Genomic DNA, 16,999 nt, shown 5'->3' with positions numbered 1-16,999 from the left:
AGCCATCTTCGACTCAAGCCCATTTATCAACCCTAAACCAAATTATAACTCATTTGAAAGCCTTGTTCTTAGTCTTTCACACCCAACCTGGAAAACACAACAGCCAATTCTATTTGTTATAGTGTACCATGCTCCTGGTCCTTAATCTGAATTTTTATCTGAATTCTCAGAGTTTTTATCATTAGTATTTATTGTAGGTGATTTCAATATTCATGTGGACGTTGAAAATGATAGCCTTAGTACTGCATTTATCTCATTATTAGATTCGATTGGCTTATGTCAGAGTGTACATGCACCCACTCACTGTTTTAACCACACCCTCAACCTTGTTCTGGTATATAGCATTGAAATTGAACATTTAATAGTCAGAATCCTTCTTTATCGGACCATTATTTAATAACTTTTGAACTGCTGTTACTGGACTACACGCCACTAGGCAAAAACTCTAGATGTCTATCTGATATTGCTGTGGCTAGATTCAAGGAAGCGATCCCATCTGCATTTAATTCAACACTATGTCTCAATATAACAGAGGACTGCAATGCAAATCGCAGTCCCTCCCAAACTGACCATCTAGTCGATAGTGCTGCAGGCTCACTGCGAACGGCACTCGATTCTATTGCTCCTCTAAAAAAAAAGATAATAAAACAAAGGTTAGCTCCATGGTATAACCCCAAAACCCGCAAATGAAAACTTGAAAGGAAATTGCGTTCCAACAACCTGGAATAATCTTGTTAAGTCTGGCAAGATAGTCTTAAAACATATAGGAAGGCACTCCGTAATTCCAGAGCAGCTTTCTACTCATCATTAATAGAGGAAAATAAAAACAACCCCAGGTTTCTTTTCAGCATTGTAGCCAGGCTGACATAGCTCTATTGAGCCATGTATTCCTCTAGCCCTCAGTAGTGACGACTTCATGAGTTTCTTCAATAATAAAATGTTAACTATTAGAGAAAAAATTCATCAAGTCCTGCCTGGTATCCAACGGGAACCAACTTATCTTCAAACACAGGAACCTTAGAAACAACTGTAAAGTCTGATATATATTTTGACTGCTTTGCTCCTATCGACCTTCAACTAACTTAGACGATTAATTCAACCGCTTCTTAAAAAGCCCACTCTTGATCCAGGGGTTTTAGCCATTTTGTACATGTTAATGGTGAGTCTTCCATGCACGCCCAAGTTACGGAGTCACGGAGTTCCACAAGGTTCTGTGCTTGGACCGATTCTATTCGCCATACAATATGCTTCCTCTAGGCAATATTATTAAGAAACACTCCATAAACTTTCATTGTTATGTGGATGATACCCAATTATATCTTTCGATCAAGCCAGATGAAACTAACTGGTTAGCTCAACTTCAAGCATGCCTTAAGGACATAAAGACCTGGATGACATGCAATTTTCTAATGTTAAACTCAGACAAAACTGAAGTTATTGTACTTGGCCCCAAACACCTCCGAGACACATTATCTAAAGATATTGTTACTCTTGATGGCATTACTCTGGCCTCCAGCACCATTGTAAGGAACCTCTGAGTTATCTTTGATCAGGATTTATCCTTTAACTCCCACATGAAACAAACTTCAAGGACTGCCTTTTTACACCTACGCAATGTTGCAAAAATCAGGCACATCCTGTCTCAAAATGATGCCGAAAAACTAGTGCATGCATTCGTTACTTCTAGGTTGGATTATTGCAATTCCTTATTATCAGGCTGCCCAAATAAGTCTCTTAAGACTCTCCAGTTGATCCAGAATGTTGTGGCACGTGTACTGACAAGAACTAGGAAAAGAGATCATATTTTTCCAATATTAGCTTCTCTGCACTGGCTCCCTGTAAAATCCAGAATATAATTTAAAATCCTTCTCCTCACCTACAAAGCTCTTAATGGTCAGGCACCATCATATCTTAAATATCTCATAATACCATATTACCCGACTCCCAGAATGCAGGGTTAAATCCTAGAGTCTCCAAAAGTTGAGTGGGAGCCAGAGCTATCAGTTATCATGCTCCTCTCCTCTGGAGTCAGATCCCAATTTGGGTTCGGGAGGCAGACACCATCTCCACATTTAAGAGTAGGCTTAAGACTTTCGTCTTTGATGAAGCTTATAGTTAGGGCTGGCTTGGGTGAGCCCTGAACCATCCCTTAATTATGTTGCTATAGGCCTAGACTGTCGGGAGACTTCCCATGATGCACCTCTTTCCGCTCCCCTTCTCTCGCTCTCCATCTGTATGCATTTTTATCCCGTAACTGCATGTTACTAACTCGTCATCTTCTCTCTCCGTAGTTTTGTGCTTTTTTGTTTCTCTCCTCTCTCCTTCTGTCGCTTTCAGCAGGTATTTCTACCTCTGGAGCTGCAGAGACTGCATCTGTGGTTGTGGGCCACTTGCTGCCCCTGTGCTCGACAACTGCTACTACAGTTGTTGTTATTGGCTCTGTTACTAATACTGTCATTATTTTTCCTATAGCTGTCATTCCTATTATTATTATTATTAATTTCTTAATATTGCCACTACAGTTACATTATTATTATTTAAAATAAAAATTCTAGGTGGTATTTGCATTGTGTCCATCCCTCCCCCCAAACCTCTCACTCTCTCTTTTAAAACCTAGTACGCCCACCATTGAGTCTGGTTCTGTCCAAGGTTTCTGCCTGTTAAAAGGAAGTTTTTTCTTGCCACTGTTGCCCAATGCTCACTCATGGTCAGATTTGTTGGGTCTCTGTAAATAATATAAAGAGTACGGTCTAGACCTGTTCTATAAGAAAAGTGCAATGAGATAACTTCTGTTATGAATTGGCGGTAGTTGCTTACAGCTCCTTTAAGTGCATTTTGAGAATTATGACATTATGCAGTGTGGCATTTACAGTGTTGGCTTGATGTCAGCTATGTGTTTAAAAAATCACAGTTTGACTTGAAATGTCAAGGAAGGCCAAAACTGTTGTAAAAATATTTTGCCTGTGATCTACAAAATACATTTTCACCACTGAGTGTGATTCTATTTTATTATCAAATATATAAAATAAGCAACATAGACCAAAATGAAAGAGCTTAGTGAAAGATTACACTCCAGTTCCTGACTTGAGGAACTGGACCATTGTACTTTCAGACTTTGTGATGTCTCTTGAAGACAGCACAGTAGTGGATGGAATAATAATGATAAGTAAATTCACACAGTCACAGCAGGATGGAGTCACAGTTTGGGTGCTTACAGTGTGCGTCTCTCTCCTCACTGCATATGCATTCAAGGGAGGATTGCGCAAATAATGCGAGGAGACATGTTAACAGAGGTTGATTATGTGTTCCACTGGATTTACTAAAGGCAATTTGCGACGGTCAGGTTTGCAGGGAAAATTCTCTACCTCTGGAATGGAAGTGTTAACATTGCGCAGATGAGATTTACACAAGCCACAAGGGAGGTTGTAGTGGGGAAAAGAAATGTGCATTAAATATAGGCTTCTATATAACTAAAAAACAATTATTAGAAACAAAAATGAAGCATTTGGACTATTATTAATGAGCACAATAACCTTTTACTGTGACAGAAACAAACAGTGGACAGGGAATTTTGGTTTGTGTTCATAAAATTTGAATTTGAATTTGACCATCAATGAACTGTAAAATCACTACAGGCTGTAGCTAAACTTTTCTTTCTTTTGTTTGAAAAACGTTGCATTTACCTCAGCATGTGGCTGCATTTATCTCAATATTATCATCCATATCAACCCCATCTCCACGCACACCTGCACCACTCTTAGCTGCTGCTCACTTCATCTCATTTTCATCTCGTAATAGCCAGTTTTTTCTTAGTTTTTTCTTTGACCTTAGTAATTTCAAAGAAATCCCACTGCTGAACTGTGCCCATGAGCTCTCCCTCACTGGCAGAATGCATCTGGAGGTCGTCCCAGGTACAGTCCACGAGCTGCTGTCCGAATACATGAAGATTGCCTAACAATATTTTCTTGGTAAATCTGGCCCAGTGTATTTCTGAGTACTGTCCTGGGCACTCCAACAAAATGTTAAACATTATGTTGACCATGAAGAGTTCAACATGTTAAGTACAGAAGTACATCCTTAGCACATGGATGGTCCTCTTCTTGAGCGAAGAGGCACAGTTTTCTAACAAGAAACTCTTGATAAAATGCTTATAATGGCTTCATTAATGGTTAATAAATTGTTTACTAATGCTTTATAAATGAGTCAATTTGAAAAACCTTTTGTTTGGCTTAGTGAATATCTCCCTTGACGTCTGTGTCACCTCGAGCACGACGAGTATGATGGGATGCACACTTCATGGAGACAGTTGACTGACCTGATGTTGCTCCTCTCCTCCTAGACCCTGACAGAACCCACCAGTCTGTCGTCTTTTTGCATTAGTTCACTCATATGCAGAGTCTGGACTAACTTATTTATGACCCGGCCCCGAAAAAGCATGAAGCCCAGATTTGATAGGAAAATTCTCTGTTGAATTGTAGTTGCTAGGGAAAAACAGAGAGAAGCCAGCCCGTCTCTGAGCTCTTGATCAACTCAGAGGGAGGAGTGAAGGAGAGTGAGAGCTGATGCTGCACACCATACATGCATACATGTATGCACTGTAAATGGCCTTATTTCAAGGAAGTTTTAAAAACCAATTTCAGCACGAAGGGCAGATAAATTGTTTTTTATAATCTATTTTAACTAAGAATTAGCTCATTATTTTTTACATCGGTAAATGTTAGGGATGTACATCTGAGGCCGATGCGATACGCATCTTGATGCATTGCCAGCGATCCGACACATTAAAGATACATATGAAACAACTACCAAGGCGGTACAATATGATTCACCTCTATAGCGATGCAGTGTGATTTGACACAATTTGATTCAACACAACACAATTCAATGCGATACGATGTTATTTGACGCGATTCAACATGAGGCAAAATAATATGATGTTATGCAATTCAATATGGTACAGAGAGTTTGATTTTATTTCTATGGTTCTAAAAAAGTGCCATTTTTACTTCACTTTTTTCTCTAGTACTGCAACTCAGTAAGCATCTCATTTAGGCTAACGGGCCCAGACCTTGCCTTAAATCAGTTCTTCTTTCCTGTTCTCTGTCTCCAGTTACACTTGTATAACATCTCACACATTTAACAATCAAACAATTTAAGGAAGCTGCAATACTTGCTCACCAGTCATGCTAGCGGTACCGCTGGGGCTAGCTAGGGCTGAATCCGAGGGGGAGGCAGACATCTCCACACTCACACCATGTCACCGCTTCAGGTGAGTTTTTAAGATCGTGCTGCCAGTGTACTTAGTAGCAAAGGGTTAGGGCGTCTTGTCAAGTTGTCCGTCTCTCTTGAAAAATCCAGTGTTGCCAAACATTTGATTTGGAGGAATTTGGACAGCAGTGGAAATGAGAGAGCGCGCTTGAGAAACAGTTTAGAAAGGAGGAATCAATCTAAATGTAAAATTATTGATAGCAAATTATTGGTCACATTTCTAAATAATAAAGGCATAAGGCCTTTACTAATAATTGTATATAAATAAATCTGATTTTAAAGATGAAATGATACATCTTGAGTTCATCCCATGAGGTACGTAAGGAACAATGGAAGGATGAGATTTGGAATAAGCCAAAGCTCAGAAACTATGTTCAAATCAAAGAGGATTACTACACTGAGCCATACAGTTACATTTACGGAAAGGGCAGCGGTCCCTGTGTGCTCAGTTACAAACTGGTACCTCGCCTCTGGCAATTGAGGTAGGCAGATATAAAGGTATTACTGAAGAGCAGTGTTTATGTGTTTCTTAGTGTTGTTGAGGATGAATTTCATTTTGTATTCCATTGCCCCATGTACAGCGACTTGAGGAATCATTTGTATGAAACAAAGGAAGTTGAGGAACCCTGATTTGTTTTGTTTGTTGGAAGGTACAGTAATATGTTGGCTCTTTAATGAGGAGGTTTTTGCTTTAGCAAGATTTATAGAAAATGCATGGAAACGACAGAGAAAACTATATCATAATAAGACCTTATTTGTTATGGAAAGTGAATGTTTTGACAAGTTGAATTTGTAGAACTGTATGTTGTGATTGATCATGTGGCCATCCTGGTTGTTGTTGTTATCCAATGTCTTGTAAGCCCAAGTAACTCAAAATAAACAAATCAATCACTCATCCTAAATTGTAATTCAATTTAATTCAATTCAATTTTATTTCTATAGTGCCAATTCATAACAGAAGTTATCTCATTGCACTTTTCCTATAGAGAAGGTCTAGACTGTACTCTGTAACAAGTGCACACTTTTTTAATCAGCGCAAGTGCATCTTGAACTTTTATGCCGGTGCACAGATGTGAATCGGTATATCTTAACCCTAGTAAATGTCTCTATATCAAACTTGAGACATTTGCCATACATTCCACTACTTCCAATGATGAAGAGGGTGTAGGGATGGTACTGCCCACATGGTTTGTGTTGCAAAGCAACCAGCTTTTGTGCCTTAAATCAGTTCAGCAGCTTCTCCTTTAAATACAGCCCAGCATGGAATGTAAAAATGTATGCAGTGCTGAGGCGAGGCAATGTTTGATTGATGATTGTATTATTGATGATTAAATGATACACAGGGGTGCACGGTGGCAGAGCGGCTACAGCTCCTGCCTCCCAATAAGGAGATCGTGGGTTCGTGGGTTCGATTCCCGGACCGGACCAACATCACACAATCTCTCTGGGTGGAGTCTGCATGTCCTCCCCGTGTTACCGTGGGTTCTCTCCGGGTTCTCCGGCTTCCTCCCACCGTCCAAAGACATGCATGTGTAGGTTAATTGATAACTCTAAATTGCCCGTATTGAATGAATGTGTGAGTGAATGGTTGTCTGTCCTTGTCTGTGTCTGTGTTCGCCCTGCGACGAGTTGGCCACTGTCCAGGGTGTGCCCTGCCTAAGGCCCGAAGTCACTGGGATAGGCTCCAGTCACCCGCGACCCCCTAACGGGGACCAAGCGGTAGAAAATGGATGGATGGATAAATGATACACATAACCTTCCAAAACTGTATTGAACAAAAAAAAACCTTACCATGCTGAAAGTGTTGGATGCGACTTTAATATGGAATGTATTCCGCCAATGCAGATCTTTAAATAAGTTCTGCAATATTTGAAGTGGAAGAGTTAAAAAGGAGCCAATGTGCATAAATCCTCTCTCTGAATCAGCCCTGTAGACTTCAGAATCCACCCTCGTACATGTATTGACTATGTATTCTGACTCTCCATGCCACTGTCTTTCATTTGCTGTGATGAGGATTCTGATTACTAATCACAGTATGGGACGGTGTAGTCCCTCATTCGTCCAGGAGTGTTCTATCGTAGAAAAGGTTTCAGTCGTAGTCATCTGACACTGTTTTCAGAATCAAGACGTTTCGGCTCCCATCCGGAAGTCATTCTCAATGGAGAATGACTTCCGGATGGGAGCCGAAACCTTTTCTACGATAATCACAGTATGCTTTGACTTGTATTTACTTTTACTTATTTCTATGATGAAAGGTATTTCCTGCAAAAAATGGCCTGTAATAGCCTATAAGTTATATGGTTATTATTCGGTTTTCTTTGCCACATAATTGTTTTCTTGCGGCCTAATAGCAAATGTTCTGTGGCCTGGTACCAGTCTGGCCCAGGGTTTGGGAACTACTTCTTTAGTGAGTATTTAGCAGGGCGGTGTACGTGGGATTGAGTCAAAACAAACTACAGTGTGTGTGTTCATTGTAATGCAGGAAGATGTCACCCAGTGCAATGTTGTGGCTCATTGGTGTGTTTTTAATAGTCTTTGGAACATAAGCAGCTATATGGCACAGAGGAATAAGAGGGATACATTCAGTGTTGGTTTACGTCTGCAAATGGGATTTGTTGAGAATGAAAAAGAGAATATGCACAACTTTATGCTTCAACAAAGAGAAAACAAGACTTCCTCTTTACATTTATGACATTAATTATAAGATGTTATCACTCAGCTGCCGGAATTGGAAACTGACAAGCAGTCTTAGTTTTTAAACATACAGAAATTTGTCTTTATGCCAACAGCCAACTGGTTTCATCTGGACCTATTTATGTTTTTAACCTGGCATGAGAGAGAAACTCTGAGTTTAATTCAACCGATGAATCTTTTTTTCATTTTAGATGTCAATTATAATGGTGTTTGTTTCTTATGCAGCCAGTATTTGATTCATCTCTTGAGGACCTACAGTATTTATGACTTCTTAACAGGATGGATATTTTGTTTGTATTTCTCAGCTCTGGATAAAAAAGAAATTGAGTCTGATTTCAATTGGCACTGTGACGCTGACACACAGAAACATAGCGCCACAAATGTTGCCCAGTATTTCCAGTGTTCCCAGTGTGTGTAGTGCAGTATTTCAGGCAGTGAAGGGGTTAACGTGGCAGCTTGCCTGAGTGGTGTATTGACTGTGCTGGTGGTGGTTGAGGTGGGGGGTGGGTGGGGGGCAAAATGTGCTGAGGCAGGCTACAACACCTCTCTCTCTCTTTCTGCCTGTCTTTCGCCCAGCCACATTGCAAACACACCCATCAATGTAAGCAGGCACACACAATTTATACCTGTGTATGATCATGCAGATGGAAAGTCATATTAAACATATTAGCGGTCAGTGTGTGTGTGTCTGTGTGTGTGATACAAGTAATTTGCAAACTAATTTTACAGAGTGAAACATGCAAAACACACTTCCTTCACACTGCACACACATACACATACATATATGTGCGCACAGCTTGTACATGGCAGGCTAAAATATTCCTTCTGTTCTACTGTGGGCCAGACCAGCTTGGCCAACCCAGTCAATACACACCACAACACACACACATACATCCATACACATTTACACATTAACATGAGCACACACCACCCCTCCCTCTCCAGAGAATGAAAAATGGAGAGAACAAAAGAACAAGAAGAGAGGCAGCAGCTCCAATTTAGCTGTTTTCATCTCTTTCACTTCTCTTCCTCCTCTACCCCTTTCTTCATAGGTTACACAAGCGGTCTAAATTGTATTTTGTTTTGACGGCTCTCTAGCCTCTTACCCCCTACGCGCGCCACCACCGAACCTCCAAACCTCCTCCTCCTCCTCCCCGACGCTCCCACTGCAACTTAATGAAACCGGCTGATATTGTTGGCTCTTTAGCATAAACAACATCAAGCTGCTCCCTCTGTCTCTTTTTTCTCCCAGCTTTGTGCATCTCTTTTCCTCCCTCTCTCATCTTGTCTTGCATTACCTCCCTCGTTCCGGCTTCTCCATTAGCTTTCCCACAACTTCTATACAGCCTTTCGCCGTCTTCCACTTCCTAGCGTGTATCTGCAACACCGGCATCGCTCCACAAGCTCACCCCCTTTCTCTCTCTCTCTCCTTTTCTCTGCCCCCTCACTCCTTCCCCTGCACTTGTCTCTCCCCGGTTGAAAGCTTCTGTGCTACTGTACCATGTGGTGATCTCCAGCTTTTCCCACCACCCAGCCTCTCCAGCGCTCTTCACCCAGGAACGCTGTAGAAGAAAGTCCGTCTCAGATTTGCCTCCCCTCAAAGCACAGCTGCCGGACTGGAGCTACCCGGAACAAGAGACGAAGAAAATCAAAGGGAGAGAGTGTGCTCAGACTAAGAGGAGACAGGCTTCCGTGTATGTCAGTGAAATAGAGAGCAGGATAGTTTACAGCGAGCAAAGAAAGAGAAATAGAGGAGGCAGGAAGAGCTGAGCGGGCAGGGAAGGGTGTCACGTTGGAGAAGAGGAGGAAGAAGAAGCAGGAGAAGGAGAAGTGAATTAGAGAACAAAAAGGAAAGGGAGGTACAGTAACAAAGCCTCGCAGCACTTTCTCTCCTTGTTGCTTCTCTCTTTACTCTTTCTCTTTCTTTCCTCCTTCGGTGAAGAAGCAGAGGAAGAGTCTTTTGACAGGTTCAGGGGGATGAGAAGCAGTGTGAGAGCCTCAGTGGCGAGTCTTAGAGTCGAAGTCACGCTTCAGAAGAGTCAGCGGGAGAGGAAGACAGACTGTCCTCAGGGGCAAAGGGACACATAAAAGGGACACTATAACTCTAGCTACAGCTACGAAACCATAAAGACAGAGGCAATTAGCTCGCCGTCAGATAAGAGTGAGCAGACAGCACTGGCAAAAAAACTTCCCTGAGAGAAAAAAATAAAGTCAAGTGACTGAAGAAGATCAGAACAGGACAGACGTACTGACAAACACACCAACAAAGAGAAACAAAAAGAGGAAGAGTGCTGGCCTTGCATACCCCTGCCTTCTACCCCCTGGTCTCCCATCCCCTTTCAGCCGAGATGATGATGTATTTCTGGGTGAGTACTGAGGCCTTGCAGGGGTTCCTGAACACTACTGAGGGACCAGAGAAACACACATAAAAGCAAAGACATTACTGTACACTGACATACAGTGTGTGACTGTGAGTTTCTGTGCTTGTTCTCTAATCTCAGCTCTTTATTTCCAGTTGATCAAAAGATGTGTGCTCATTGATCCTATGGTTTTTTATTATCTTGTACCAGAAAGTGCGTAGCAAAGAATTTCTTTGAACTGCCGCCTGTGTGAGAGAGAGTGAGTAAAGTGACAAGACATAAAGGTTTATATAATTTCCCACTAATGCAGCCCTTTACTAATGATCCAGCATTTTTATTGCCATTCATTAGGTACACCCCTGTTACAGTGATACTTTCCCTCTCTGATACTGTAGTAAGCAAGAGCATGATGTCTTGTTTTATGATTTTACTGTAGGTGATACAGCAGAAATTGCATTTATCCTTAGTAATAGAGGTCATGTGTAAAAATGGGATGTTTGGAATTGTGAAATGCACTTAAATACAGGGATGTGGTCTTACAGGAGGTAACATTGTATCTCCAAAGTGTCAGGAACACTGTTTTCCAAAGGATTACCGCCACAACAGGTTGGGAGATTTTTTTTTCATCTGTAAGAGCGTGTAATCTTTCAAAGTGAAGATTAGAGAAACAAAGTTTCAGACATTATTGATGTCACTGTATTTCAGACACTGACTGTCTATGCAGGCACTTTCAGGTTTAATCCAGTATAGTGATGTGATGCTGTTGTGGCTTTACAGTTGTCACACTCCTGGGAACTTTGTGTGTGTGAGTGTATGTTGCTTAAGCTGTGAATGTGGAACTGCCATAAATGGTTGTTAAGGAATTAATGAAATTATTATTTTTTGTGTCCTCCAAGTAAAGTAGTCCATCACACATGAGAGTGACTTTAATGTTCCAAAGAAAGACAGATCATTGTCGCATACCACATACTGTGCAAGTTCCTAAAGAAAGAAAAAAAGAAAAAAGAAAAGATATTCCTTGGATTGAAATTTCAAGGATTGAAATTTGAAAGGTTGAAGTCTGAAAAACCTCCAGTGCCAGTGTCAGACAAGACTTGCACCTCGTATCTCCTCCTCGTAAGTCCTTTAATCAAAGGTTACAGAGGTCCAGTATGTTTGATATATTAAACAAAATATTCAATTCGATAACAGACTAGTATAAATTTAGTTGTCACCACAGCAAATGAAGTTACTGGCTGTAGCTCTCCAAATAATCTCCAGCAAATTAAACAGATGTTACAGAGAGATATGAGGTGATGATAATGGTGATTAATTCCTTTTTTAAAGCATGGCGACATCACATGACAGTTTGTCAAAGTAAACCCGAACTGGTTATATTATTTTTGCAGGTGAAGCTTTTATTATTGTTGGGTCAGTTTACATTTCAGGTGAGATGTTTATTGTCCTGTCATTCCATCTAACTTGATCATGTCTTTTCAGACATGAATATGTAACATTACTGGCTTCAACTATCTGTTGCAGGAATCATTCAGACTTAGGTGTGTGTTACATTGTTGTTTATTATGATTTTATTCTAGATTGTGGAAAGAACCACAGTGGTCCCACAATATTTGTCACCTGATGCATGGGAGTGAGCAGTGTCGCTACTGAGTTGGAAAGTAATAATATGAAGGAAGAAGAGTGTGTTTAGCTCTCCCACAGGCTGCATGGTATGTGTCATCCTCAAGCTCGGGTCCTCTACCAGAGGCCTAGGAGTTTGAGGGTTCTGCGCAGTATCTTAGCTGTTCCTAGGACTGCACTCTTATGGACAGAGACTTCAGATGTTGTCCCAGGAATCTGCTGGAGCCACTCTCCCAGTTTGGGGGTGACATCCCCCAGTGCTGCGATTACCACTGTCACCACTGTTGCTTTTACTCTCCACATCTTTTCTAGCTCCTCTTTCAGCCCGTGGTATTTCTCAAGCTTCTTGTGTTCCTTCTTTTTGATGTTGTTTGATGTTTGATTGTTGTTGCTTGGGATTGCTACATCTATCACCACTGCCTTCTTCTGCTGTTTGTTGATCAACACGATGTCTGGTTGGTTAGCCATTACCAGTTTGTCGGTCTGTATCTGGAAGTCTCACAGGATCTACCTTAGGGGTGTCTTCCATTTTGACCTTGGGACTTCTAGCCCATACTCATGGCAGATGTTCCTGTACACTATGCCAGGTTATGGCGTTACGGCGTTCCATGTACGCTGTTCCTGCCTGCATCTTACACTCTGCTGTTATGTGCTGAACTGTCTCAGGGGCATCTTTGCACAGCCTGCACCTGGGGTCCTGTCTGGTGTGGTAGACCCCCTGTCTCTATTGATCTTGTACTGAGTGCCTGTTCTTGTGCTGCCATGATTAGTGCTTCTGTGCTGTCCTTTAGTCCAGCCTTTCCCAGCCACTGGTAGAATTTCTTGATATCAGCCACTTCGTCTTGATATCAGTAGCCTCTATCTCCTCTGCCAGTTTATTATACCAGCGGGGTAACTGATGACTGGCAGGGTGTGTGTGTTTATGACTTGGATCTTGTTCTTCCCATTCAGACAACTTTTCAGGACCTGCCTTACTCTGTGAAGGTATGGTTGACTGTGGCTGACTTCCTTGCTGCCTCCTCATGGTTTCCGTTTGCTTGCAGGATTCCTAGGTATCTGTAGGTGTCCTGAACCTGAATCTGCAATGTAGCCTTCTGATAGTTCAACCCCCGCGGTTCTGATCATTTTCCCTCTTTTTGATACCACCTGCACAATCCATTCTGATATACTGTATATATATTCTTTTTGCAGCTCTTGACTCAAAACATGGAATTTTGTGATAAAGAGAAATTCTAACTATCTACAAAATTCAAGACTATTTTCAAACCCAGAGCAAAATGGAATCGAATCACATCCCGTATCCAGATGTTTGACTTCACAATCTGTTTACACACAGTATATATTGTATAGTTTTATATAGTTTTTTTCTGTTCTTTAATAAATAGATACACACATCATTTTGAGTTATACCCCATTATCAGGGTCACACTGTGTGAGCATAAATGTGAGTGCTAGTGTGTGTTTCCACAGTGCCAGTCATGGGAGTTGGGCCTAAACAGGAGATTCAGGAGATTCAGCTGAAAGTGTGTAAAGGAGGCTTTTAATTGATGTGCAGCTGGAAACACAACGATAGAGCATGTACTGCCTTCGCCTGAAGAAGCCCAGTGTACTGCAGACCTACAGGAGGCTTCTAGCAAGTTCTCCCTGGCTGTCTGTAGTGCAGGGATGCTCATCAAGTGTGCTTCCAAGTTAATGGTTCTCTGGTTTAACTTCTGAAGTAAGGGTGGTGGGTATTGTTTAAGAGCAAACCTTAAGGCTTTGGCTTATCGATTTAGTACTGGCTTTGCATTGTAATTCAATACAACCCATAGATTTGTGTCGCTTTCAAGCTTTTCTGAGTTTCAGAACTTAAAGCACAACACTATGCATTATGGGAACTTAGTCTGAATAGAAATGATCTTCCCCTCAGGCTTAGTTCACCCTATTTAGTGTGAGACTCCTGGATTCAGTATGCAGTAATTGCTTTAAGAGTTCTAATTGTAAGTAAGCAGTCATCAGAGGGTGAAGCTGCTGAAACACTGTTCAGATTACATCCCTTAAAAGATGCAAAAACCTGTTAATGGAGCAGCCAGCCTCCTCCCTCCTGATCTGCCCACGCCACACTGCCTTTAACTGGCTTTTGGCAAAAGAATATCTACTTTACTACAAATGGTGTTAATTTGCTCTAGTTTGGTGTCACATTTTTACACATTGACCATGCCAGTGGTGGGGTTTGAATTTCCGTAAATGATGAAGAGAAAGGGAAAGTAAATAAGTGAGAAATGAAAGAATAAAAGGTGATGTAACAATGCCGTGGCGACCTCTCAGCCTCCTCTGTCATGCTGTTAATTGGTGCCCTCCTCCTTCTTTCTGTCTCTTTTAGGCAGTCTTTTTCACTTTATCGTGTTTTCCTCCTGTTGTCTCAGTGTCTCCTCCACTCTCCCTCTCTCAGCCCGGTGTGCTGTACAGTAGTTAATGATGGGGAGTCTGTTGCAGGTGGCTGTCTGCAGATATGAAGCAAGCACGGAGCTTTGATACCAAGGCAGCACCCAGTCCAGTTGACATTAGCTATTCCGCTTCATCACCGCTGCTTACTGATTCTGTCTCTCTCTTTCTCTTTCTCTGAGACACAAATATACTGTAAATAAGCACACACACACAAGGAATTTATATGCACATATACACGCACAAAAACATCGTCAGGCTGTTGATGCATGGCTAATGTATGCTTATACATACACGCACACACACACACACACACAGGTTCTGATGATATGTACACACACACTTATATATTCACACCTGCATGTTTATGACAAATTTAATAAGCAAAATGGCAAACAGAATAATATTTTACACTTTTGACTACTAAACTGAAAATGTCAATTGTTAAATGTATTCAGACTAAAATATTATGACCTAGTTGTACTGCAGTGCTTCTGCACACAAACACACACACACACACAGTGCTGAGGTGGCAGTGATCTCCTTGATGCCGCTCTGACAACAGTAAGTTAAAGTACTTCCATCTGTCCCTTCGGAGACTCTCTGCAAGAACAAAGACCTCCGGTGCGGGGAATGTAAGAACGATGACGGCTAGAGGAAACAAAGCAAGTAGCCGGAACTAATGAACAGGTACATTGAAGGTGTAGGTGGAGGGAAGAAAAAGAAAAAGAGAAAGAGGGAAGGATTGTGAGAGAAAGAGAGCTGCTGGAGGGCGGGTCAGGATTCAGGTGCTTACAAGAGACACAGAAAGGGAAGAAGTGATGACCAGCGTGTTTCCCTTCCACTCATTTGCGCCTGCAGGGTCATAAGTGTTAATTATTCACGCTATACATGGAAGGATGGAGATGGAGGGATAGTCACTTTTGAAGAGGAGAAGAGGGAAAGAAAGGAGCAACAGTGAAGAGCAGTGAGGAGGTCTGCGGCTCCCTCCTCTCTGCTCTCCTCAGTGCATCTGTAAGCTGATAAATAATTGAGTGTGCCGAGCAAGGGACTGCATGGGTTAGAGAAGGAGAGAGAGGGAGGCCTGCTGGAGCGCTAGACAGTGAAATTAGGACTTGCTCCAGAATAGAGATTGCATCCTTTAAACTCCTCTTCTTCTTCTGCTTGTCTCAGTTTTGATCCTCCTCACTCGCTATACCTCCATCTCAGATGCCCTGATCTGAGGGTGTTTGGGATGAAGCCCTGCTCGATCCTGCTGTTTTACGCTTGACTTGAGCTGGGCTTAGCTAACTCTCTAACCACTCACTCTGGTTTTTAGAGAGGAGCATGTAGTCTATCTACTTCTCCTCTGCATTTTAAACAGCTTTGCAAAGGTGCACATTAAAGAGAGACCTTGGACATATATACCAGTGATATTAACTGGTAGTGGTAGTATTTGCAAACCTGGCAATAACACTGAAAAAGTGAAGATAATTAAAAATGTTATGCTGTATGGGTTGTCTCTGATATCATGAATCTCCTCACAGTCAAACATAACTTTATTTGAGATCTGTAACATTTCAGTTCACCACTGAGATTTGTCCGACAAACTCATTTTTACCTCCAGCTGCTGACAGAAATCTTAGGACAAACACTTGTTCCGTCATCTTTAAAATAGGGAAATAAGTCTCCTATGCCATTCAATTAGTGTTTCCACTCTTAAGTAGCTTATTTAACCAATTCTATTTGTGTGTGAATGATAAATAACTAGCCTAAATTTTAAATTTGTTACGGCCCTGCATAATCTTATAATAATCCTATAAGGATTTATCTGGTTTAGTGACTTTTCAGTGAATTTATTATACTCTGCTTTCTTTCATATAATTTCTAACTATGATCATTTACAATATAACTTGTAATATTTCTCTGTCAGTGGTGTCACATTTATACCTTGTGACATATACTCGGTTGCCAGTCTATTAGGTACACCTAACTAAAACTAATGCAGTCTAATCCAACACTCCTGCAATAAATCCTACCTTCATATAAGTTCTAATGTTCAGTTTGGTTGAAAATTTGTTTTACAGAGGTGTTGATTCAACTGTGCGGTAGTCTTTGCTGCTGTTGAATTATATTGCATTTTCTCATGTGGTATTAGTATAATATTCAATCAAAATGAATAATATTAAAATACTTTTCACAATATCACACCTAAACATTTCATTGATACTCTAGATGATAATAACCAGATTTGATGATTATTATAAAATAATCAACATAATCACTCATTGTTCTGTTTAATATATTTTTGTTTGACAATTGAAATAAATTAACAAATACAACCAAAAACACACAAACAGAGCCAACAGTGAACATAAACAAAATAATGAACATGAAACCTTTCTTATGATGGGTATGAAAACATTTAAATTTCAAATTAGAATCATTGCAGTGTAAGGCTTTCCCACAGCATATACAATAAAATAAAAACATCATATCCATCATGTCAGAAGCTGACCATGCTGTTGGACCAGATCTGACCTACAATAAGGTACACAAAATAAGACGGTGTAGTCCCTCATTCGTCCAGGAGTGTTCTATCGTAGAAAAGGTTTCAGTCGTAGTCAAAACAATTGAGAATGACTTCCGGATGG

The 16,999-nt window shown here is 41.0% G+C and overlaps 1 protein-coding gene across 10 annotated transcripts in view; it reads left to right on the top strand.

Moving 5' to 3' along the window:
• rbfox3a (RNA binding fox-1 homolog 3a) overlaps nucleotides 1-16,999 on the top strand; it is an 869,263-nt gene that overhangs the window by 618,253 nt on the left and 234,011 nt on the right. The window contains exon 1 of one of the 10 annotated variants that reach the window (XM_044178313.1): nucleotides 9,509-10,328. The exons of the other annotated variants lie outside the window; for them this stretch is intronic. Within the exon in view, the coding sequence (XP_044034248.1) occupies nucleotides 10,311-10,328 (18 nt within the window). The 5' untranslated portion in view covers nucleotides 9,509-10,310. Of the gene's footprint in view, nucleotides 1-9,508; nucleotides 10,329-16,999 lie in introns of those variants that run through there. 10 annotated transcript variants of the gene reach the window in all.

The sequence above is a fragment of the Siniperca chuatsi genome, linkage group LG20, assembly GCF_020085105.1.
Source record: "Siniperca chuatsi isolate FFG_IHB_CAS linkage group LG20, ASM2008510v1, whole genome shotgun sequence".
NCBI classification, from domain to species: Eukaryota; Metazoa; Chordata; class Actinopteri; order Centrarchiformes; family Sinipercidae; genus Siniperca; species Siniperca chuatsi.
This window is presented reverse-complemented; position numbering and strand designations above follow the sequence as displayed.